This window comes from Eptesicus fuscus, chromosome 17 (genome assembly GCF_027574615.1).
Source record: "Eptesicus fuscus isolate TK198812 chromosome 17, DD_ASM_mEF_20220401, whole genome shotgun sequence".
Lineage (NCBI taxonomy): Eukaryota > Metazoa > Chordata > Mammalia > Chiroptera > Vespertilionidae > Eptesicus > Eptesicus fuscus.
Genome location: NC_072489.1, coordinates 41,207,625 through 41,229,559, shown reverse-complemented (window position 1 = coordinate 41,229,559; position 21,935 = coordinate 41,207,625). Strand labels below are relative to the sequence as shown.

At 55.9% G+C, this 21,935-nt stretch overlaps 1 protein-coding gene across 5 annotated transcripts; it reads left to right on the top strand.

Moving 5' to 3' along the window:
* The first annotated feature begins 41 nt into the window (after positions 1-41).
* Positions 42-20,902, top strand: HPS1 (HPS1 biogenesis of lysosomal organelles complex 3 subunit 1). Of its 5 annotated transcripts, none has more exons than XM_054728923.1 (20): positions 42-194; positions 1,277-1,423; positions 3,091-3,207; positions 7,241-7,378; positions 7,541-7,683; positions 8,046-8,154; positions 8,436-8,596; positions 9,029-9,140; positions 9,783-9,878; positions 9,954-10,029; positions 11,538-11,593; positions 12,610-12,777; positions 12,871-13,050; positions 13,843-13,904; positions 14,442-14,576; positions 14,657-14,722; positions 15,746-15,890; positions 17,941-18,054; positions 19,535-19,617; positions 20,120-20,902. In XM_054728923.1, the coding sequence occupies exons 3-20, from the start codon at positions 3,091-3,093 to the stop codon at positions 20,280-20,282; spliced, it is 2,124 nt and encodes a 707-aa protein (XP_054584898.1). In that variant the 5' UTR covers positions 42-194; positions 1,277-1,423; the 3' UTR covers positions 20,283-20,902. The 5 variants fall into 5 exon arrangements, with proteins under 5 accessions (XP_054584898.1, XP_054584897.1, XP_028004978.2 ...); XM_054728922.1 differs by having other exon boundaries at positions 1,268-1,423; XM_028149177.2 differs by lacking the exon at positions 1,277-1,423.
* The last annotated feature ends 1,033 nt before the right edge of the window (positions 20,903-21,935 follow it).

Sequence of the window (21,935 nt, the reverse complement as noted above, 5' to 3'; positions counted from 1 at the left end):
CTTTGGGGCCCCTCCGACTGTCCCGGCGCGGCGCCGCGCGGTCCCCGGAAGAGGGGAGCGGGCCCCATCCCAGCCTCACCCACCCGCCCGCGTGGCCGAGAGCCGGTCGCTTCACTTCTCGGAGCCCAAGTTTCTGCAGCTACGAAGTGGGGCGGGTTCCACCAGCCCGGCCTTCTTCCCAGGGTGGCTGTGAGGTGCGAGGGGGTTTGGGGGTGACACCGCTGCCTGACCTGGAGAGTGCGGGGCGAACGGAAGGCTGCGGGGTCGGGAGCCCCGCGGCGGCGAGGTGCCCATTGCGCCCCGCGGGCTCTCCCTCCTGGCCCTCCAGCCCCGCGGGGGCAAGGCCGGGCCCAGACCGAGCTGCTGGCCGGCGGTGTGCTGGGCTGGATGTGAAAATGGGCGCCGGGGGTGAGGGGCGCGGCTAGAGCTCCATTGAGTCCCGTGTTCCCTCCTGAGCGCAGGACAGAGAGAGCCGGGAATGACACCGGTGAGGGCCTCTTAGGAGCCTTTTGGGATAACAGAAGTAGAACCTAACGTTCACTAAGAAACATTCCCGTTTTCCTGGGAATGTGGCATTAAGCCCAGTCATGCCGGTGATGTAGCAGGTCTCAGTTCTGTTGCAAAAAAAAAAAAAAAAATGCTGAGCCTCTAAAAGCCCTTTCTTGCCTCATCCTAATTAAGCTAAAGCTTTATATTACTCCTGCCTTTTATCATCAAAATGTGAATGATCTACAGCTAGTTTAGTTCATCCTGTTGTTTGATGAAGGGCACCTGGGAAATAAGAATAAAGACACCCTCCCCACACACACCTCTTTGTAAGGGCCCTCCTGCCAGCTGACTCCCTGACCCGCACTATAACCTCATAGGGAAGTGCAGCACAGCGGAGTCTGAGGCTCAGGGAGGTGTAAGGGCCTTGGCAAAGCCAAAACTAGAACCAGGCGTCAGGTTCCTTTTTCCCGGGACTAGAGTGGGTTTGCTGACCACACCATGGCTCTGCATGATCCACAGTGAAATGAGAGTGCTTGGAAGGAAACAGTAGGTGGGAAGTAATGTTTGTGGGGCACCTTGCTGTGTCCTGTTTTAATTTTCAAGGGTAGGGGTGGAGGGGTACAGGGCACTCAGACACCTGGCTGTGGGGAAAATGTTCTGAGCAGACTGCCGCAGAGCCAGAGCAAGAGCTGTGACCACACAGTCCTTCACCACCTTGTCCACTCCCAGGGACTAGAACAGTCAGAACTGCTTGCCCTCATGACCCCTCTGTTTTAAGCATTTACAGGGCCCGGAACGTTATGCTACTCTCCATGAGCTGGTCACAGAGTCTGTCCACTGCAGCCCTTTCTGAACCGCTGGCTGACTGTGCTGTCCACTGCCGCCCTTTCTGAACCTCTGGCTGACTGGAAGCTCTGCTGGGCTCCTTACCAAGGTAGATAATTCTGCCATACCTGGGGCAGCCGGAGGCAGGCAGCACCCACTCTGAGGCTATGGGAGGTGGACAGAGCGAGGCAGGCAGTGACTGAGCTCCCCCAGGCTCAGCAGAGCCCTCTCCCCAGCCCCTGACGTCACCTTTGCCTACTCTCTCAGTCCTCCCTTGCATCCAGGCAGTCATCACGGTCTGCTGTGTCTCTAGGCTACACTTCTCCTGGCCTCCACCAAGGAGTGGGCCCTCATTACCCCACACCAGGTGACCTGCCTCCATAACCTGACCTCACCCATCGATGGCCAGCACGCCTTTCCCACAGCCTTACCAGCCTACAGGGGCTCTCTGCTGTGGACCACAGCCTTCATTCCATAGCACACCACACCCCAACCCCACATCAGGCTGGCCTGGGAGTCCCGGTTGCCTCTTCCAGGTCCAGCTGCCCTCATCCAGCAACCTCTTCACACTCCGTGTTCTCGCAGTCCCTGCCTGGTGCTTAGCAATTCCTCGGGGATGGGCTGGAGACAGCTTGAGGCCAGGTGCTCTGCGTTAGAGTTGATAAACCAACTGGAAATTTGGAGGGAATTCAGTAAGTACCACTAAGCTGCTCAGATAGGGGGTCCTAAATAGAGTAAGAGTCTGAGACCTCGAAATGCTATGATCCTATTAAGGAAGCTGGGCCTCCACTCATGGAAGACTCAGAGCTTCCTTCCTAATCCGTGTCATGTCTTAGCACACGTGCAACGTGATCATGTCCGTGTGGCACACTGCGGTACGTGAGAAGGTTTGAAGTTCCTCTCTGGGGTTCTGAGCTGCACCCACCAGCCTGAGAGCTCTGGCCTTACCAGGCTTGGGTAGGCTTCTCCGGGGTTGAGAGGCTCGACGTCTTGCTGCACCCAGGGGGCCGAGACACAGTGCAGGGAGCTCTGAATTAAGAATCGAGCAGTTGGTGAATAAGAAAACACACTTTATAGAAATAAGCCTTAAAAAGTGTGACACAGAGGGTACATGTGTGGGTGGTGGGGAAGGAGGTTCAGAAGGGCCAGAGATACTGGAGGATGTGGCTGCGGACGCAGCAGCTTAAGCAGATGTGAGAATGAAGGTCAGGCAGCCTCTGTTTCCCCCCAGAGCAAGAACATGTGAAGGAAATTCCTGTAGTGCTGAATCCAATCCTGATGGGCTTCGAAGCTCGCCTTTTGTGGCTGTGTTTTGGTTTGAGGAGAAACACACCTCCGGACTGCCCAGAGGGAGGTGCAGCAGCCGCCCTCCGTTCCGGCACAGGCTCTGTCTGCCGTGAGCCCGGGGTCCGCCTGCCTCCCTGTGCAGCGGGCTCGTGTCCAGATCAATCCTTTCTCACGATGGGTCCCAGTAGGCCCAGGGGTCAGAAGACACAGGAAAGAGCCCCAGCCGTGGCATCGGACAGGATCCCATCTCTGCCGCTTGACGCTGTGCCACATGGTGCTCTATGAAACGGAAGGAACGGACGGTTTCTGTTTTATCAGGTGGTTGGGAGGGTGTGAAGAAAGGACGCCGGGAGGCCCCCGGCCATGGTGCCTGGTACCCAGTAAGGGCTCAGTAGATGTTGGCTGGGGTCATGATCCTCTTCATCCCTCAGGCCAAGCTTAAGGATGTGGGGGCTGGGAGGCAACCTTGACCTTGCTTCTCCCTGGCAGATGAAGTGCGTCTTGGTGGCCACAGAGGGAGCAGAGGTCCTCTTTTACTGGACAGATGAGGAGTTTGAAGAGAGTCTGCGGCTGAAGTTTGGGCAGTCGGCGTATGAGGGAGAAGAGGTGAGTGTGGGATGGACGGGCGGGGACAACACAGAACTACCAGGAGCAGGAGAGCCTGTCCCCCCTCCAGGGCTGGGCCAGAGACTGTGTGTGGCCCCGCATCCTTCGCACCTCCCACCCCTCACCTCCCCCAGGCTGACTGGCTAAGTGAGGGCAGGAGGATGTAGAATTCTAATCACACAGCAGAGAAACTTCATCTCACCCGTTTCTTTACTTAAAAAGTTGAGCATAATCTTAACATTACTTTTTATGACAGCTATATTAAGGTATAATTGACATACTATAACCTGAACGTACTCAAAGTGTACAGCATGATATACTTTAATATGCACACATCTGCAATTCCATCACAATCAATAAAATGGACATACCCACCATCCCCCAAATTTGTGAGCTTCCTTCACCTCCCCCCACTTGGCCAACCACAGATCCGCTCTCTGACATAATGGCTGAGTTTGTATTTATAGACCTTTATGATGAAATCGTACAGTAGATACCAGGCTGGGTTTGGGTTTGGGTTTGGTTTTGGTTTTGGTTTTGGTTTGGTCTGGCTTCCTTCACGCGGCCTGACTGAGACTCGCCCCTCTTGTCCTGTGTGTGTCTCAGCAGTTCACCCCCTTCCACCGCTGAGCCGTGGTCTGTTCTCACGGCGAGCCACAGGTGGTTCAGCCACTTACCTGCTGGTGGGAGCAACATGCGGGATGTTTCCAGTTTTTACTTCTGCGTAAGGCAGCTTTCACTGGCTCGTCAGGGAAACCCCTAGGGGAGTGTGGCTGGATCATGTCAGTGTATGTTGAACTTTTTAGAGACTTCCCAGCTTTCCTAAAGTGGTTGTGCCATTTATTGGTCCACTGGGAGTTCGGGAGCCTTCCATGTCCTCCGTAGCCTGCTGGCCCCTGCTGTGGTCACTCTTTGTAAATGTATTTAGTCACTCTGATCGGTGTCTAATAGGAAGTGACTTTTCTATTAATATAATTTGTTCTTGACAGAATTTCATTGTGTGTTAATTTTCATTTCCTTAATGACTAATGATTTTGAGTATCTTTTCATGTGCTTATTGGCCATTCTTATATCTTCTTTAATGAGCTGTACAAATCTATTGCCAGTTTATTGGGTTGATTGTTTCTTATTTTTATTGAGTTTTGAGAGTTTCTTATGTATTTTGGATGTAAATCCATGGAGATAGATGTTTTGTAGGTATTTTCTTCCAATTTGTGTCTTATCTTTGCATCCATCTAATAGTGTCTTTCAAAGAGCAGAAGTTTTCAATTTTGATAACTTCAATTTGTCTTTTTTTTTTTTTTTTTTTTTGCTTCTATGGATCATGCTTTTGATGCCATATCTAAGAAATCTTTGCCCAACCCAAGATCACAAAGAGTTCTGGTATTTTCTTCCAGAAATTTTATAGTTTTAGGTTCTATATTAGGTCTAATGATCCATTTTGAATTTTTTAATATGGTGTCAGATATAGATTAAAGTATTTTTTTTTGCATATGAACATCCAATTTTATACTTTATTATTAAAACTCAGATTATTATTTTCACTCATATATTTTCCACTCTACATTTTATTTACTTTATTTATTTCAATATATTTTTATTGACCTCAGAGAGGAAAGGAGAGGGAGAGAGATATAGAAACATCAGTGATGAAAGATCATCACTGAACGTCTGCCTCCTGCAGGCCCCAAACTGGGGATTGAGCCCGCAACCTGGGCATGTGCCCTGACTGGGAACTGAACCAGCAACTTGTTGGTGCGTAGGACAGCGCTCAGTCTACTGAGCTACAACAGCCAGGCGGTGTGGCTCAGTAGATTTTATATATAGTTGGGGTCATGCCACATTTACAGTTTTATTTTCTGGTTTTTTTTCACTTACCATCATATCTAAAGATTATTCCATTTTGTTAAATATTCTCAAAAGCATAAATGTTCATGGAAACATATTCCTGCGTATGAATAAATGCGTGCATTTATTTAACTATTTCCTCAATACTGGGCTTGCATAGCACTTGTAGTTTTCTGTAACTGTTACTGTAGCGAACACTTGTGCTTGAATTTTACCCCACGTCTCACTATTTCCTTGGGATAGATTCCTAAGAACAGAAACATCGATTCAAAAGCCATTCAAAGAGATTGTACCACTCTATAATTCTACCAACTAGTATGAGAATGTCCCTTTACACTCTGCCTACACCAAAGATTTTTATCTCCCCCACTAGAAAAAATTCTGGCTACACCTGCAGAGAAAACTACTATTTTTAACATGAGTTGCTGTACACACTCTAGATTTTTAAATGACTTTTCTATTAATATAATTCATTCATGACAGTTCTAGAAAGTTATGGTACGTGAATAATTCAACATTTGCCTATCTGGAAGGATATTCAGACAAATATTAATTGAGAACCTCTTATGTGCCGGTCTCTGGGGGTAGAGCAGTGAATGTGACCTTGCTCTCATGGAATTAGAGGCCAAAAAGGGATGACATACAGTGAACCAAGTAAGCACCAGGAGTTCAGGGAGTGATGAATGGTCAGAAACACTTCAACCAGGTGTGAGATGGGGAGTGACTGGGGCAGGGTGGCCTGGGGGTGGTTAGGCGAGAGGCTGTCTGAGCTGGGACCTGAATGATGAGAAGCAGCCACTGTCTAAGCTTCATTGGCAGGTTCTGCAGCCGCTGGGCACAGACATTGGCTCCTGATGTTGAGAACGTTGGGAGAAAATCAGCCGCACCGCTGTGTCCAGCTCATATGTTAATGCTGCACACGGCCTCTGGCCAGTGGCCTGTTTCGCTTCTCCAGGCAAGGGCTTCCTCAGCTCCTTGTAGATCTCACCAGCTCCAGGTCAGGACCCTGCTTTCTCCATATTGCAGTCAGCTCCCCCGGCATCAGCTGTTTTCCTCCCTTCCTTGCAGTCCAGTGTTGTGAATTTTGGCCGTGGCCATCCCACTGGCCCTATCCCATTTTATTCGCAGATTCTCGACTGATTTGTCTGTCTCTTTTTTGTTTTGTTCCTTAGTTGGGATTGCAGAGAGGATGGGTGGGGGAAGAGCTTATAAAAGTAAAAGTATGCTTGTTGTGGAAATAGGGGAAGTACAGAATTAGTATATAAAAAGTAGGAGGAAGAATCACTCACAGGTCCCTCTGATCAGAAGTAATAAATTTAACGATGTTGACTTTTTAAAATATTTTTAATGCTTTTTATACAGTTTAAAATACAGAACATTCACACCTTTTTAAAAAATATATGTTTTTATTGATTTCAGAGTGAGGAAGGGAGAGGGAGAGAGAGAATTATCGCTGCCTCCTTCACATCCCCTACTAGGGATCGAGTCCACCACCCTGGCATGTGCCCTGACAGGGAATCGAACCGTGACCTCCCGTTTTATGGGTGGAAGCTCAACCACTGAGCCACGCCCGTCGGGCCACACCTTTTTTTTAAAAAACATAGCATTGTATCAGAGGAATGTTCCACATCGTTGAAACACTCCACTACCTTAAGTGGCTGTCTATTCTTCCATCATTTAGACGAGCTGTTATTTATTTCATGTCCCTCTGGTACTGGACACTCCCTGTCCCCCAGTTGCTGGCTACTATGAATGATGCTGTGGTGAACATCTTCGCACCTGGGTCTTAGCCCGCTCTCTGACCACTTTCCTAGGCTGCATTGCCCCCCACATGCCTTCCGCTGCAGAGGGCATGGACTGTGCCCCCTGCAGCCCATGCTCTTCGAGTTGGCCCGCTCTCCATCAAACGCCCACGCATTGCACTGTGGAAACATGGCCTCCTCCCTTCGCGTTCCCTTCCACCTCCAGGGCCTCAACAGCACGGAGAGGTGGCCAGCCCTTCCCAGCCTTCCTAACTGCACCCAGGTTTGGAGGCAATGTCTTTCTGCTCCCTCGGGTCAGAACAGTGACACCCTCCCCGGCAGATCTAAAGCTGTGGACACCCTTGGTGGCCAGGCCGGCTCTGTCCATTTCTTTGTCCCCCGTGCCTGGCACGCTCGAGCAGGGTTTTCTCCCCCTCTTGCAGCTTCCTGCCCTGGAGGACCAGCTCAGCACCCTCCTGGCCCCAGTCATCATCTCCTCCATGACAATGCTGGAGAAGCTCTCAGACACGTACACCTGCTTCTCCACAGAAAATGGCAGCTCCCTCTATGTCCTTCACCTGGTGAGTGTGAGGTCCTGGGGCCCATGTTCCTCCTCCCTTGACTCCAGGGGAAGCCTTATCAAAACTCCCTGGGACCTGATCGTCCCCTCACTATTCCCAGGGATCAGGGCAGGTGAGGGGTGCCCCCCGGGGCTGGCTGACATCAGCCCGCTGTGCCCACAGTTCGGAGAATGCCTGTTCATCGCCATCAACGGCGACCGCACGGAGGCCGAGGGGGACCTGCGGCAGAAGCTGCGTGTGCTCAAGTTCCTGTTCGAGGTGCACTTCGGGCTGGTCACCGCGGACGGCCAGCTCATCCGGAAGGAGTGAGTCCTCGTGGGGGGTCCATCCAGGCATTGGCTCAGCACCCTCCTGAGGCCAGTGTGTGCACACCGTGCCCCTGGCTCCTTCCTGCGCTTCCCTGGGCCTCTAGCTGGGGTCATGTCACTTCTGCATGTGAGAGCCGGAGGGCAGCGATTTCCTCAGGGCCGGGCCCCGGTTCCTGCCCAGCCACCCCTCCCCCGCGGAGGGCATGGCCCCATCACGGCCCTCTGTGCTTCGCAGGCTCTGCCTGTTACTTGGTCAGGTCGCTTGAGCTCTGCCGGTCCTGCCCGGGATCTGGGACTGCGCCCCTTGGTTGAAGTGGGGGGCAGCCAGCTTTCTCATGCCCTCCCGTGCTCTTCCCCAGGCTGCGGCCCCCCGACATGGAGCAGCGCGTCCAGGTGTGGGAGCACTTCCAGAGCCTGCTGAGGACCCACGGCCGCCTGCGCGAGCGGGAGCAGGGCTTCGCCGTGGAGGTGACCGTGGGTGCGCGGGTCCTCGGGCCCAGGAAGGGTCAGGTCCGAGGGGCCGTGCCGCTGTAAGACCAGGTTTTGATCCTTCTAACCAGTGAGGGCACAGGCCGACCCCCAAACTCAGGAGCTTCTAGTGAGGCAGGGTCCGTGCTGGTCTGAGCTCCCTGTTCTGCCCCCAAGTGTCTGTGCTCAGTGTGGCCTGAGGGAATGCACCCCTCAGCCAGGGCCTGGAGCCGGAGGGGGCGGCGGGTGACGTGGCTTCCTCTCCCGCCCCCCGTGGCCAGGCTGTGGAGCGGCTCATTCACCCTCAGCTCTGCGAGCTGTGCATCGAAGCGCTGGAGCGGCACGTCATCCAGGCCGTGAACTCCAGCCCCGCGCGGGCGGGCGAGGAGGCCCTGCACGCCTTCCTGCTCGTGCACTCCAAGCTGCTGGCTTTCTACTCCAGGTGAGCTGAGGCCCTGGCCCCTCGCTCGCTCGGGTACCCCGTCTCAGTCACCACTTCCCGGGCCAAGAACACCAAGACCCGTCTCTCCCACGAAGCTTCTCACATTCTTCGATTCCTCAGCCCCTCTCAGCTCAGTCTCTCTCTGAAGTACTGCTCCCGGGAATACTGTCTCACAGTCCGAATTTAGGACTTCCTGGTCCCTGGTGGTTCCCCATTGATAATTATTTTTAACACAACCACGTTTTAGTTTAAAAATTGATGAGCTCATTCTATCTACACCGCCTTTCTCCATAAAGGGGGAAATCAGCTGGCGCAGTCGTAAACTCCTTGAGGGCAAGGGACCATGCCCGGTCTCCATAACCCAACCTGTCCTCACCCACTGCCCGCCAGGGCACTGGGCACGTGCCGACCAGCCGCCTGCTCTCTCCGCAGCCACAGTGCCAGCTCCCTGCGCCCAGCCGACCTGCTGGCCCTCATCCTGCTGGTCCAGGACCTCTACCCCAGCGAGAGCACCACGGAGGAGGACGACGGTGACGACACTCAGGTCTCGGGCAGCCTCTGGGCAGCGGGAGGCCATCGGGGATGCGCGGAAAACCCGTCCGCGGGGTGCCGCCAGGCTGCTGGGGAGGCCGGGGTTCCTGAGTCACAGCTCTGGGCTTGGGGCTGGGCATGCCTTTCCTGCTGCTTTCAGATAGAAGGAGAGTTCTGGAATGCATGTGGTTAAAAGTGCAGCTTTCTGGAGTCAGATAGTCCCTGCTTCACCACTTAGTGATGTGGGCGGGCAGATACTTACCCCTTCTGAGCCTCAGTTGCCTTATCTGTGCAATGGACAGCGGTGACATCTGCCTCTCAGGGTGGTTTTGAGGAATAAAGGAGGCAGGTTCCTAGAGCCCAGCAATACCTGGGGCAGGGGAACTCTCAGTAAGTGTACCCCCCACCGTCGCCATCCTCCTGCTCTTCCGTGGTTTGGTGTCAGTGTGAGGGAATGTCGGTGGTTCTGGAGAAAGACTAGACCACCTAGACCTGAAACATGCCTGGAAAGGGAGGCCACGCCGGGGCCTCGCGGTGGAGCCGGTCGCACCTGTGCCTCTGCTCGGCGGCTGGGCTGTGAGGAGCTGGGGGTGGAGCACCGAGGGGAGGAGCCCGTCAGACATGCTCTCACCTCGGTCTCCTGTGCCTGTCGCAGCCTTCCCCACGGAGGCTGCCGAGCAGCCAGAACATCCCCGTGCAGCAGGCCTGGCGCCCTCGTCCCTCAGGCCCCACCCGGAGTTCCACAGGGACTGTACGTGCTGTGTGCCTGCGGGGAGGGGGGGACCGGGGCTGAGCCGTCAGCCCAAGCTGCCCCTTCTCCCCCCAGGAGACAGACAGCTTCTCCCTCCCTGAGGAGTACTTCACCCCGGCTCCTTCCCCCGGGGAGCAGAGTTCAGGTTCAGGTGAGACCTGAGAGGGGACGGGGGTGGGGGGGCGGGCGGGGGAGGGGGGAGACAGATGCCAGGTGGCAGCCCTGGGGAGTCTGCCTTGGGGTTCAGTGGACCCCTGCCTTGTAAGGGCCTAGGCACAGACACCCAGCTTTCTAGAGTTTGGGACACCGTCTGCAGCAACCCCTCTGTCTGCCCTCCTGGCTCCAGCTTGAATTCAAGGGCTGTGAAGGCCACTCAAGTGATCACTAAACTGTTTATGACACGTTGATTCCATTTAAAAATTCATCTCTCATATGTGTATTCTCTGCTTTCTCTTTCTTTTTTGTAATTAATAAGTAATCAGGTAATTAAAATTAAGTAGTAATCATTTGATTTCAAGCACAGTGATTTAAAATATAAATATTCAGTCTCTATAGTTTATATCTGACTTTTTTTTTAAAGTATGTGGGTAAACAACAGAAATAAATTAAAAATTTAGTTTATTAATTAAACTACTGCGTGGCCTAGGCATCAGGATTTTTAAAAGGTCTCATGTGTATCCACAGTTAAAAACCACTGGGTTAGAAGTTCTTAACTTTAGGTCCTTGGATGGGCTGCAGGGAGCCTGGGGCCCCCGAGGGCGTGTCCCACTTCACTTATGCGTGCACATTTCTCTGAGGCCAGTGTCCATAGCTGTCCTCTAAGCCTCTCCGTGAGCCCAAAACACAGTGGGAAGCACCCCTTGGGGTGACCACTGACATTCCCTTCCCTCACTCATCGCGATCCTCCTCCTCGCCCCTTTCTCTCGGCGGTTAGTGTTTTATGCCTCGGAGCTGTCAGTAATGCCATTCCACAGTGCACAGAACTCACAGCTTACAGATGGCTCCAGTTGCACTCATCCATTTGTCAGTCAGGTGTGTGAGACACAGGAACAGACTTCCCCCAGAGAAACATGGTTATAAATGATAGTTGTTTGCAATAAACTATGAGAGAACACTATTATGACAAACATATAACATTTCCAATATGTGGTAGGTTCCGTAGGTTTTTGTGAGCTGTCCTGGGAAGGGAAGTCTAGCTCAATACCCAGCACGCAGTAGGTGCTCAGTAAAAGTTTGCTGATTGACTAAACAGGTGGGGAAATGTGGACCGTGTGCTGCCTCCTAGTGGCGAGGCACTGTTACAGCCAGGAAGGGCATGAAGGGGCAGAGGGCAGAAGCAAGGGGGAAGGAGGGAGCTGAGGAACGTGCCCCTGCATTGCCAGGTGCATCTTCCGGCACTTGCTCCAGCACCCGGCTCTGGGGGGAGCTTCTCTTCCCAGGCCAGGCCCTGGTATTGCAGAGTTGGCCTGCGCTTGCCGGCTTGGGATAGGATGGGAGGGCAGTGCCGCTCCAGCCCATACTAAGTGCTTGCCCCCAGCCAGGTGCTGTGAGTAGCTGGGGCAGGGGCATTCCTGCTCCACCCACCCCTTCTGATGTGCTGTTGCGCCATTATTTATGGTTTCCAATTATTTATGTTATTTTATTGCCTGTGGCCTGCAGGTAGCACCGTCTGGATGGACGGGGGAACCCCACCCACCGATGATTCCCTGATCCAGGTGAGTTTTTGGGGGGAGGGGATGGCCCGGGGTACAAGCTGATCTAGATGCTGCAGTGAGTGATGGGGACTCTGAGTGACGCCTGCAGCCCGAGGCCGGCGGGGGCGGCGGGGGCGGGAAGTGGAGGGAGACCTCAACTCCTGAGAAATCCCCACTCCTCACTGGAGAGTGAAAGTCCAACTCAATTTGTAACGTTTTTTTTAAGATGAAAATGTAAATATATTCATTGTAAAAAACTGGGAAATACAAAAGTAAAGTGTGGAAAAGGACTACTCTCTCCCTCTCAGGACACACACACACTACATTGTATTTTTTCCTTTCCTAATGTATTTCATTACACTTCTGCCTTAAGCGTTTTCTCCTTTGCTAGGCACCCCTCAGCAGTGTGGTCAGCACTGCGAGTCCATCGCGCGTGCCATCGCTTACTTAGCAAACCCCCAGCCATCGTGCCAGCATTTGCTGTTAAAAGACTGCAGTGCCGTCCTTACAGGGAGGTTTTGGTGGCATCTCTAACGAGTTCCTCACTTCTCTGCTTTTACCACTAAAGGCTTTCTGAGAGCCTCAGTAAGCCTGGAGTCTCGCTCAGTGAGTCATTCAGTGCCTCGGCTTCCCCCGGTGGGCACTCTGAGGTGGTTGAAATGGCAGACTTATTTAACGTTCAACGCCTTCATCTCTGTGAAGACCTGGGGAGGCAGCCTCTTGCCCTCGCTCCACCCTTGTCTCTTTTTTCTGCCTTTTCCGTCTCTTCTCTCCCCACCGCCCTGCTCGGCATCCAGCCCTGCCTCTGGCGGAGAGGCCCAGAGAAGCTGAGAGAGGGACAGACGTTGGAACGGGCTGCGGGGCTGTTTGAGCACAGTGCAGGCATGGGAGAGCCGGGACTTCTTGGAGCTGAAACGGCTCGGCTCCTCGTGGCTCACAGCGAGGATGGCCAATGGGCCACTGTGGGTGGATCCAAGGCGGGGAGGAGGCCAGCCGGGTCCCCCGCCCCTCCCACCACAGCCCCTCTTCCTCCGCAGATAGGAGAAGACACACTCCAAACGCTGATCCCCGGCTCCCCAGCGCCTTCCTGCCCCAGGCGGATTTTCCTGGATGCCACCGTGAAAGAGATGTACTGCCCCATGGTGCCCCACACCATGTACTGCCTGCCCCTGTGGCCGGGCATCAACCTGGTGCTCCTGACCAAGGTAGGCGCACCCCCACCTGCCCCGCCGCCTGGGCCTGGGCCTGGGCACCGGCCCCACGGCCGCCGGCCCCCTGCCCGCTGCCTCTGCCCCTAGAGCCCCGGCGCGCCGCTGGCCCTGGTCCTGTACCAGCTGCTGGACGGGCTCTCCCTGCTGGAGAAGAAGCTGAAGGAGGGGCCGGAGGCCCGGAGCTCCCTGCGCTCCCACCCGCTCATCGCGGACCTGCGCCAGCGGATGGACAAGTTTGTCAAGAATCGCGGGAGGCAGGAGCTTCAGGTGAGGCCCGGACCTCCTATGCCTGCCTCCGGGGGAGGGGCAGGCCCGGGCGGCAGGGCTGTCAGTCAGTCCGCCTCTGCCCCACCATGGGTCTGCGGTCCTTGTTTCCCCGGGAGGAACTTGTAGCAAAAACTTACGGCGCTTGACATTTTCAGAACGTGTTTATGTAAGTTTGGCAGAACACGGATTATAATTCCCATTTTTTTAGAGGAGGGAACTGCGGCTTGGAGACAGGGACAGTGACGGGGCACAGGGGAGGGGAGCCCAGCAGGAAGTGGGGTGGAGGCTGGGTCACTGGCTGCACACAATTGACCTGAAAATGGGCAGAAGGATTGGAGGAGGCCCAACCTCTGAAGCCCAGACCCAGGCCCAGAGTCTCCGCCGGAGCAGCCAGAAGCTGCTCAGTGTCTCAGTGACCCCGGCATCGCGGTGGCACCGCCTCAGGTGCAGGGTCCTCTGCTGGGTGACGCCCAGGCTCCTCTCAGCATAGTGCCCCCTCGAGTCACTTACCTGTCACTGGCAGCATTGGTTTGCGTGTCTGTGCCAGCCAGGCAGTGGGCCCAGCACTTGGCACACGGAAAGTGCTTTTGAAATGAGCACCTGCCAAGAGCAGAACATGGTGTACAGCGGGTGCAGGGAGCTGGGGGACCTGCCGGAACCTCACATGGGCTGTGCGAGGGCACATGTGTGCGGGGCCTCAGCAGGCCTTCAGAGGATGCCCTCAGAGCCTGGGCCTCACTGTGGGAACACCACCAGGAAGCTGACCGCTGCCCTGCCCCTGCCCTCCTGCAGAGCACCTGGCAGGAGTTCAAGACCAAGGCCTTCTCCAGAAGTGACCCCGCCTCGTCGCAGGAGTGAGTTGTGGGGTCTGGGTGGGGGGCGCAAGTTTGGACAGAGGGGCAAGTTGCCTCCAGGCCAAGAGGGAAGGTGCCTTTGAGGGGACGGGGTCCTGGGAGAGCGGGGTCCAGCTGCGGACGCTGGAGGGAGGTTTGGAAGCAGATCGGCTGGAGTCTGGGTGCAGGCCCGTGAGGACCCAACACCCGGGACACACTGCCCGGGTTCCGGCCCAGCTTCAGCTCTGCTTCAGTGCAGCCTCGCACACGTCACTCCCCCATTTATGGGGAAATAAGCCGTGACGTTGGACGCGATTCCATGAACTGCGTCCACGTGCATGGAGCGCCATGTTGGGAGACACTGGGAAGGAAGCTACCTCCGGGGTGTTGAGGGTGAGGTGCGCTCCGTCAGCCGCGTCTGTCATCGGTGCAGGGGTGACGGTGCAGGACGCGGTGCTGTCCCCGCTGTGTCTGCCCGCGCAGGGCCCGGTGGCCCCCACAGGGCGGTGCCTTCTCCCAGGGCCCTGCCCGCTGTGACGCGCTCCTCTCCCGGCCCAGGCTGCTCCCGCTGTGCGGGAAGATGAAGCGGCAGCTCTGCGCCATCTACCGTCTGAGCTTCCTGAGCACGGCCCCGAGCCGCGGAGGCCCACAGCTGGCCCAGCACCTGCAGGACCAGGTCCAGATGTTCATGCAGTGAGTGTGGGCGTGGCCCGGGGTGGCCGGGGTGGGCGGGTGCCCACGTCCCCACGCCCCCGCTCCCTGCTTTCCCGCAGAGAAAAGCTGATGGACTGCAAGGACTTCCTGTTGGTGAAGAGCAGGAGGAACGTCACCATGGTGTCATATCCTCCTGTCTGGGCCCCCCGCCCCCCGGGGAGCCGCTCCTGTCCGCCTGTCCCTCCGCCTGCCCTCTCTGAAGGACTGCGGCTGTGGGATGGAGAAGATATATTCCGTTACCTCAGTTTCTTTTCTCTGAAAAATAGGCAAGAGGGCCAGGTGCCTGCCCGCAGGAACGCTCCAAGGCTGAAAAGTCAGCAGCCCTGGTGTCCCAAAGTGACTTCGTAAGAGCCTTAGCTTCACCAGTGTCGGTGGTGTCCCACCAGCAAAGTGGTGACGGCCATTCCTCGAGGGACGGAGGTCCTGGGGACGGGTCGGTGTGAGAGCCGGGTCCTCCTCCTTGGAGGTCACAGTTCACAGCAGAACAGGGAGGCTCTGAGAAGGCCTGCACAAAACGTGTTCACCCCTGTTTTAGAAACCATGTCCAAGATCGATTAGACCCTTTTGTTACGGACCACTAGTTGTACTGAACAGTGATCGTCCCTGGAACTTTGTTTAAAGCGGCGTTGCCTATATGAAAATCTCGAAAGGGTCTGGTCTCCAGCCCCCTGCAACGTCCGTCTCCGGTGTGCAGGTGAGAGGGATGGCAGAGCGCCAGCCACTGCCCTTCCGTGGGGTCGGTTCCCAGCCTTCCAGCCTCGAGGTGAGAGAGGTGAACAGTCACGGTGAGGTGTGTGGGGTGGCTCTCCTCTCCGCCAGCCTCATCGTGTGTATAATTTAAATGCATCCCTCGGGAAATCATAAAACATGAACATACCATGTTCCTGTTGCATCCAGAGCTCCCCACGTTAAATGTGCCAGCGTCGGGGATCCATTGTACTTGCATCTTAGAACTTTTTGGGGTTTGGGTTCGGAGGTAAAGGGAGGCCTGGGAGAAGGCGTCCTAGGGGCTGGCTGAAATGTGAACTGCGGGCGGGGCGGGCCTGGCAGGCTGCCTCTGACTCCGTGCGTAGCCCGTGGGCCTGGGTCAGGGACAGAGAAGCACCTCCCTGGCTCCTGGCTTACAGCACCTTGACTCTGGCCTGCACCTTCCTGGAGGACTTCCCGGGCCTGGTGCACTTCATCTACGTGGACCGCACGACCGGCCAGATGGTGGCCCCCTCTCTCAGCCACAGTGAAAGGACCTCGTCGGAGCTGGGCAAGGGGCCCCTGGCTGCCTTTGTCAGAACCAAGGTAACCGCTGCCCGGCCGGGCACTCGTCACTGCCCATCGCACAGGACGCGCTGGCCGCAGCCCTGCCTGGGAGGGACGGGGCTCCCTGCTCCCAGGGCTCCTGAAGCTCTGGAGCTCGCCCCACCTTAACCCTTCCTCTTCCTCTGTCAGCGCCTCTGCCTAGCCCCGCAGGCCCCTCATAGCAGCTTGTCTCTGTCACCCCAGGGCCCTGATCAGCCTTGATCAATGCAGGGCCACCTTCCTGGGTGTTGACTAATGTCCTGGATTAGCAGAGACTGGGCAGGGAGGTCAGGGGAGGAAGTGGCCAGGGCCGGCCACAGCGTCTGGCATACATAAGTGTCCAGTAAGCACTTGTTGAGTTAAACAAAACAAAGAACAAACACAGCTTAGCCAACTTGACTGTCAGAACTTAAAACTAGATGGTTTCTGCCAAGGAAACATTCTCTGGGGATTCTTTTATTCTCTTTAACTGACTCTTCTTCATGGCAGACTCGTATTTTGAGTCGGGAGAAGGGAGGACCTCAGCCACCTTCTACACTGTATGTGCACACACAGACACACCCACTTCTTCACCCAAATGAAGTGGCATAAAGGCTCAGAGCGGGTGGGCGTCGGGGGGCCTCTGCTGAAACCCAGCTCCCACCAGGCGGCTGGGGTACTGCTTAGCCTAAGTTCAGTTTCCTCGTTTGTGAAAGAGGATTAGTGGCACTATTGACAAATATTACAAATGCACGTACATTACTGAGCACCGTCTGCAGCACAACAGAGAGAGAGAACTGACTGCGTATTGACTGTTACCCATCATCACCACCATCATCGCCATCTCCATCCCCATCCCTCTTTCCAGAGATAGTTGGGCTCTCGTGGTACATTTATTTCCTTGTTTTCCTGTGCAGTTTGATGTAGTTGAACGCTTTCTGTCTATGCAATTGTGTTTACCACATTTTCACTTTTATATCGGTGCATTTCCTCATGTCATTAATTCTTTATAAACATGATTTTTAACAGCTCCACAATAGTCCATCATGGGAATGTAGCATAATTTACTTAGCCATTTCCCTGATGTCGAACATGGAGATTGTTTCCAGGCTTTCGCTGCTATAAATAATTCCGCAGCACGCACCTGTGTGCATCCGTCTTTGTCCTCACCTCTGATTACTTTCGCACCGTGGATTCCCAGAAATGGAATGACTAAGTCAAGTGGGGGGAGTGTTTTTAAGGTTATTGATACATGTTGTCAAGTTGCTTTCCTGAAAACACAGCAAATCCATGCATTTGTTTGCAGATTTAATTAGACATTGCATTGTGGTCAGGTCCGGAGTGAATCCTGTGTGCCTTCCACTCAGCTTTGCAGTGAGAGAGCTCATCAGGCCTTTCCCCAGCCCCAAGCTCTCCCTGCTGCCTCCCCTCAGCTCACAGCAGCGTCAGGAATCCTTGAATGAGGCCAGAGAACATGGTGGGACCTAAGTTGCGTAGTCCGCGAGCACGTTCCCATCAGACCCCTTGGTGAGCCTTCTTAGGACCTCGCCCCTGGAGCAGAGGTGCTGGGTCAGGGTGCCCTGCGTGCTCAAACACCTTACTAACACCTTCCCGGCCTAGAACCCACCTCAGAGGCTCCCAGCCCGGGAGGGGCCCGCCCTAGACGGCAGGAGGGGTTCCAGGAGGCCACCCCTTCCTCTCCTCCTGTGTTAACATTGTCTTTGGCTAGTTTCTGGCCTGAATGATGAGTTGACTCATTTATAGCTGGAGTGTCTGGTAACATTATATAAAGTGCTTTCACATCTATTTTATCGTCACGGGAACCGGAGGGGTAGCCCACCCAACAGGAGTCTATTACTGAGCTCCTGCTCCGAGCCGGGGCTGTGCCTGGGCGCCAGGGAGAGAAGAGCAGGAGAGGCCTTCGAGGAGCTCCTCCGGGTACTTTCCTGCCCTTGGCGGCCCGAGCCGAGCTCTGGCCCTGCCGTGGGGAGAGGGCCGCCCCTGCCGTGGGGAGAGGGCCGCCGGGGCTGCCGCTGTCAGGGTGGTGCGAGCGCGCTCCTCCTCTCCCCAGGTCTGGTCTCTGATCCGGCTGGCGCGCCGATACCTGCAGAAGGGCTACACCACGCTGCTGTTCCGGGAGGGGGACTTCTTCTGCTCCTACTTCCTGTGGTTCCAGAACGAGATGGTGGGTGCGGCGTTCCTCGCCTGGGACTCTCCTTCCTTTCTCATGGATGGTGTGCAGGCTGTCTCTTCATCCTTCTTGTCCCCGGTGGAGCTGACAGATAAGCAGAGCTGGTTGGGACCCGGAACTCAGAGGTCCCTTTTCCCACCGGCTTTGTGACCCTCCACCCACCCAGCTGTTGTTCAAGGCAGCGTTTAGTAACTTCAGGTAACGTGTGAACAGAGGGACGCATGCCCCGTGTGAGAAAGGCTGCTCAGATCATGTGCGTCCTCGGTGATGCCCCAGCATCACCCACTGCACTTAAACAGCATGGCACACTGTTCCCATTGTACAGGTGGATAAACTGAGGCTCAAAGCAACTAACCAGCCTGCCCAAGGTACAGCTGACAGTATAGCTTGGGTCTCTTGCCTCTTGGCTGGTTCTCTAGACCTCGCTGTTACTGCAGTGTACGGACATGGCTGGAAAGTTGTCACTGCTGTCCCCATGTCTCCCTCTCCCTCCCCCTCTCGCTCTCTCTCCCTCCCCAACTCTTTCCTTTTCTGTTTCTCTTTGTTTTCTCCTCATTTGTCACCGTTAATCGTCATTCCAGCTTCTAAAGGTCATTTCTTCTACCCCCACATGCCCTTGGTCCCGTTCTCCTGTCCCCCTGTCCCCATGCCCTACTCTCTGCTCTTGACGAGAGGTGACCCTGAGGTGGTGGCCCGTCCCTCTTCTCGGTGAAGTTGTTGGAGTCTCTCACCACTGTTCTCACAGCCGCACAGCCCTGTGCGATGGTTGAGACCGGTATCATGGACCCATTCTGCACACTGGAGATCAAACCCCACGCTGGTCACTGAGGTCATAGGTGATGAAGCCGGAACCCAGGCTCAGCTCTTTTGACCCTTAGGCTCCCATCTTGGCTCTGTGGCTCAGAACTTCCAATGTGTGTGTGACCTTGCCCTTAGCTTCTAGAGCAAGGCACAGCCTCGTGTGCTTGGCTGGCCCCCAGGGTAATGGGCTAAGGTAAAGTCCGGCCAAGCGTACCTCCTCAGTGCTGGGCAGGCCCCGTGACTGGGCCTGGCACACAGTGGGTGCCCAGTGGACCTTGATTCCCGTCCCCTCCCGATACGACCCTGAGAATCCCCGGTGCTTTCAGAGAGACGGCCTTTTGGTAATGCTTTGCTCTTCGTGGCACCTCCCGGGTCACCCTCCCAGCGGCCCTCCTGAGCATGTGACCCAGGTCGTCATGGATGGGAAGGAGAGCTACCACGTGCCAGGCACGATGCTTGGAACTTTATATCCATCATCTCTGCTGTGCGTTGGGGTTTTTATTATCCCCGTTTCACAGATGAGCAAACAGTACAAAGAGGTCCCCGGTTTTCCCAGCACCAAGCACACACCAGGCAGGGCTGAGCCAGGCCCTGAACCCGCTGTGTCTGTCCCACATGTTCTTCCCACCACGCCCACCACCTCTCTGAGCAAGACCTCCTTCTTCCTTCCCAGGGGCACAAACTCCAGTTAATCGAGGTGCCTGTCCTTTCCGATGACGCGGCGCCCGTGGGCATGCTGGGAGGAGACTACTACAGGTGACAGATTTGTGCACCCTGTTGGGGCCGTGGGTGCACAGATGTTGGGTGATAAGTAACAGTTCCCACATAGGGGAGCAGCTTCTACGTCAAGGTGCCCCCCAAGAACCTCTAAACCCTCGTTCGAGGCCCCTCACAGCCGGGGCCAGCATCCAGTGAGAAAGTGAGTGGGAAACATTAGGGTTTCTGCCCATCTTGCTGTTGTCACCCTCTTGGCAGCATTTGCAAACAACTGTGCTGGGGCCCCAGGACTTCCCTGCTGGCTCTGTGGCTCTTAACTAGGATGCTGCCATCAGCAGGCCCCACACAGGACTGGGGACTGGAGGGATGGACCGAGGCAGGCTGGGGCTGAGCCTCGCATGGTGAGGTCAACAAGGGAAGGCCTTGCTGGCCTGGTGCTGGCACTGGTGAGGGGACTGTCTGCAAGGTGCCAAAGAGCCCCTGGCTCCGGGGGGAGTGCCGTGGCTGCTTCTGAATCCTGTCCTCCCTCTCCCTCCCGTAGGAAGCTCCTGCGCTACTACAGCAAGGACCACCCGGCCGAGGTCGTCAAGTGTCATGAGCTGCTGGCCCTCCACCTGTCAGTCATCCCCATAGATGTGCTGGTGCAGCAGGCTGGCGAGCTGGCCCGACACCTGTGGGAGTCCTCCCGGGTCCCCCTGCTCTAGGCAGTGGGCAGTGCACCTGGTTCTCCACCCCATCCCACCCCCACCCCCACCTGCAGACATCCCTACCACAGAGCCTCCTGTCTGTGTCCAGCAGCCACCTGAGGACGGACAGGCCCCAGGGCAGCTCCAGGATTTCTTTTCTTTATTTCTTTTGTTTGTTTTCTTCTGTTCCCTTCTCCCCACCCCCACCCACCCCAGGATTTCTTTTAAAAACCCCACCTAAAGCAGCCTCCAGGCCAGGCAGTGGCCAAACCCCCAGAAGCTTCTGTCTGGAGGAAGAGGGAGGACAGGAGGTTCCTTTGTCTCTACAACAGCAGTGGCTGCAGGTCAGAGCTGCCTCCGTGTATCCCAGGAGACAGCGTGTCTGAGGACGCCTGTGTCTGAGGACACCTAGCCTCTGCCTTTGTCCCTTTGTCCGAGGCGGGGAGAGCTCCCTGGGGAAGCCCTCTCCCTCCCCAGATGACAGGTGCTCCCTGGCTGGGTTCGAGTTCCAACTCTGCCACTTCCTCTGGCGGCTCTGAGTGGGCTCCCCACGTGTGGGCCGACAGCACTCCCTTTCAGGGTGCTTGTGAGGGCTGCTGGGCACGAGAGGAGCGCTCAATAAATGCTGGTCACGGTTATTGGTCCTGTCCAAGCTGAAGCGCCTGGGCCCCTGGGCCTTCTTGGTACCTAGAAACCCTGGCAGGTCCTGGCCTCTGGGTGCCCACAGGGCTCCTGGCTCCTGCCCTAGCCCCACCCAGAGATCCAGGGACCCCAGGCTTGGAGGCTTGTCAGAGCTCCCAGGCGATCCGGGTGTGCCCAGGTTTGAGAACCAACGGCCCGGAGGTGCAGCCTCCAACCCAGAAGCTCCCACCCCAGGGGGGGGACTCAAGGACAGACCGGTGGAGCGCTGGGCCTGGGGAGGAGCCGCAGAGGTCGGTGCCCAGTGCAGCGGGTTCCTGCAGGACGGGCAGACCGCAGCCCCCTCCTGAGTCTGCAGTCTGGAGCCAGGACTCATGCCCAGGGCTGCTCTTTCCCGGCAGGGAGCAGCCTGAGGGCACAGAGGTGCTAAAGGAACTAGAGCCACACCCGGGCCAACGTGCTCAGAAGCGGGCAGGGAGGGACAGAGCGGGGAATGGACTGCGGTCCTTACTGTGCCTTCGTGAGCGGACATTTAAAACACCGATTGTGGAAAACAAGAGCACAAAGGGGAAACAGTCTGGAAGCGCCCCCCCCCCCCCGTGACTTTAGGGCCCCCACTTTCGTCACCTAATATCCCCCTTAAATTTTAGCCGCTGCATGCTGTGGCATACTCAGTCTAACCGAACCCCCCCCCCCCCGCCCCCGTCATTAGCAGGGAAGCCTCGCAGGGGGTGCAGGGGCTGTGCCTGTGAGGGGCTCTGCGAGGAGAAGGGTCCCCAGAAGACGCCCACCCCTCGGAGAACTTTCCCACACATTCTCCCAGTTGTGCGGGGAGTTTCTGACGTCGGGTTACTGGGACGTGTCAGAGCAGTACAGACACTCCCGGCTCCTGGGGTGGTGCTTCCTACAAGGGGCGCGGCCCGCTAAGGGGCCGGGGACCAAGGGGCTCCTAATTCAATACAGGCCGGAGGGTAGTAATAAGGTGCTTTAGCCAAAGGTATTTACTGATGTGGCCTTTAATCCCTGAGGATT

Coding starts and splice junctions, on each gene's coding strand:
- HPS1 (XM_028149177.2), top strand. CDS start 3,091: ATGAAGTGCGTCTTGGTGGCCACAGAGGGAGCAGAGGTCCTCTTTTAC. Junction 10,030..11,537: donor GGAGCAGAGTTCAGGTTCAG/GTGAGACCTGAG, acceptor TGTGGCCTGCAG/GTAGCACCGTCTGGATGGAC. Junction 13,905..14,441: donor GACCCCGCCTCGTCGCAGGA/GTGAGTTGTGGG, acceptor CTCCCGGCCCAG/GCTGCTCCCGCTGTGCGGGA.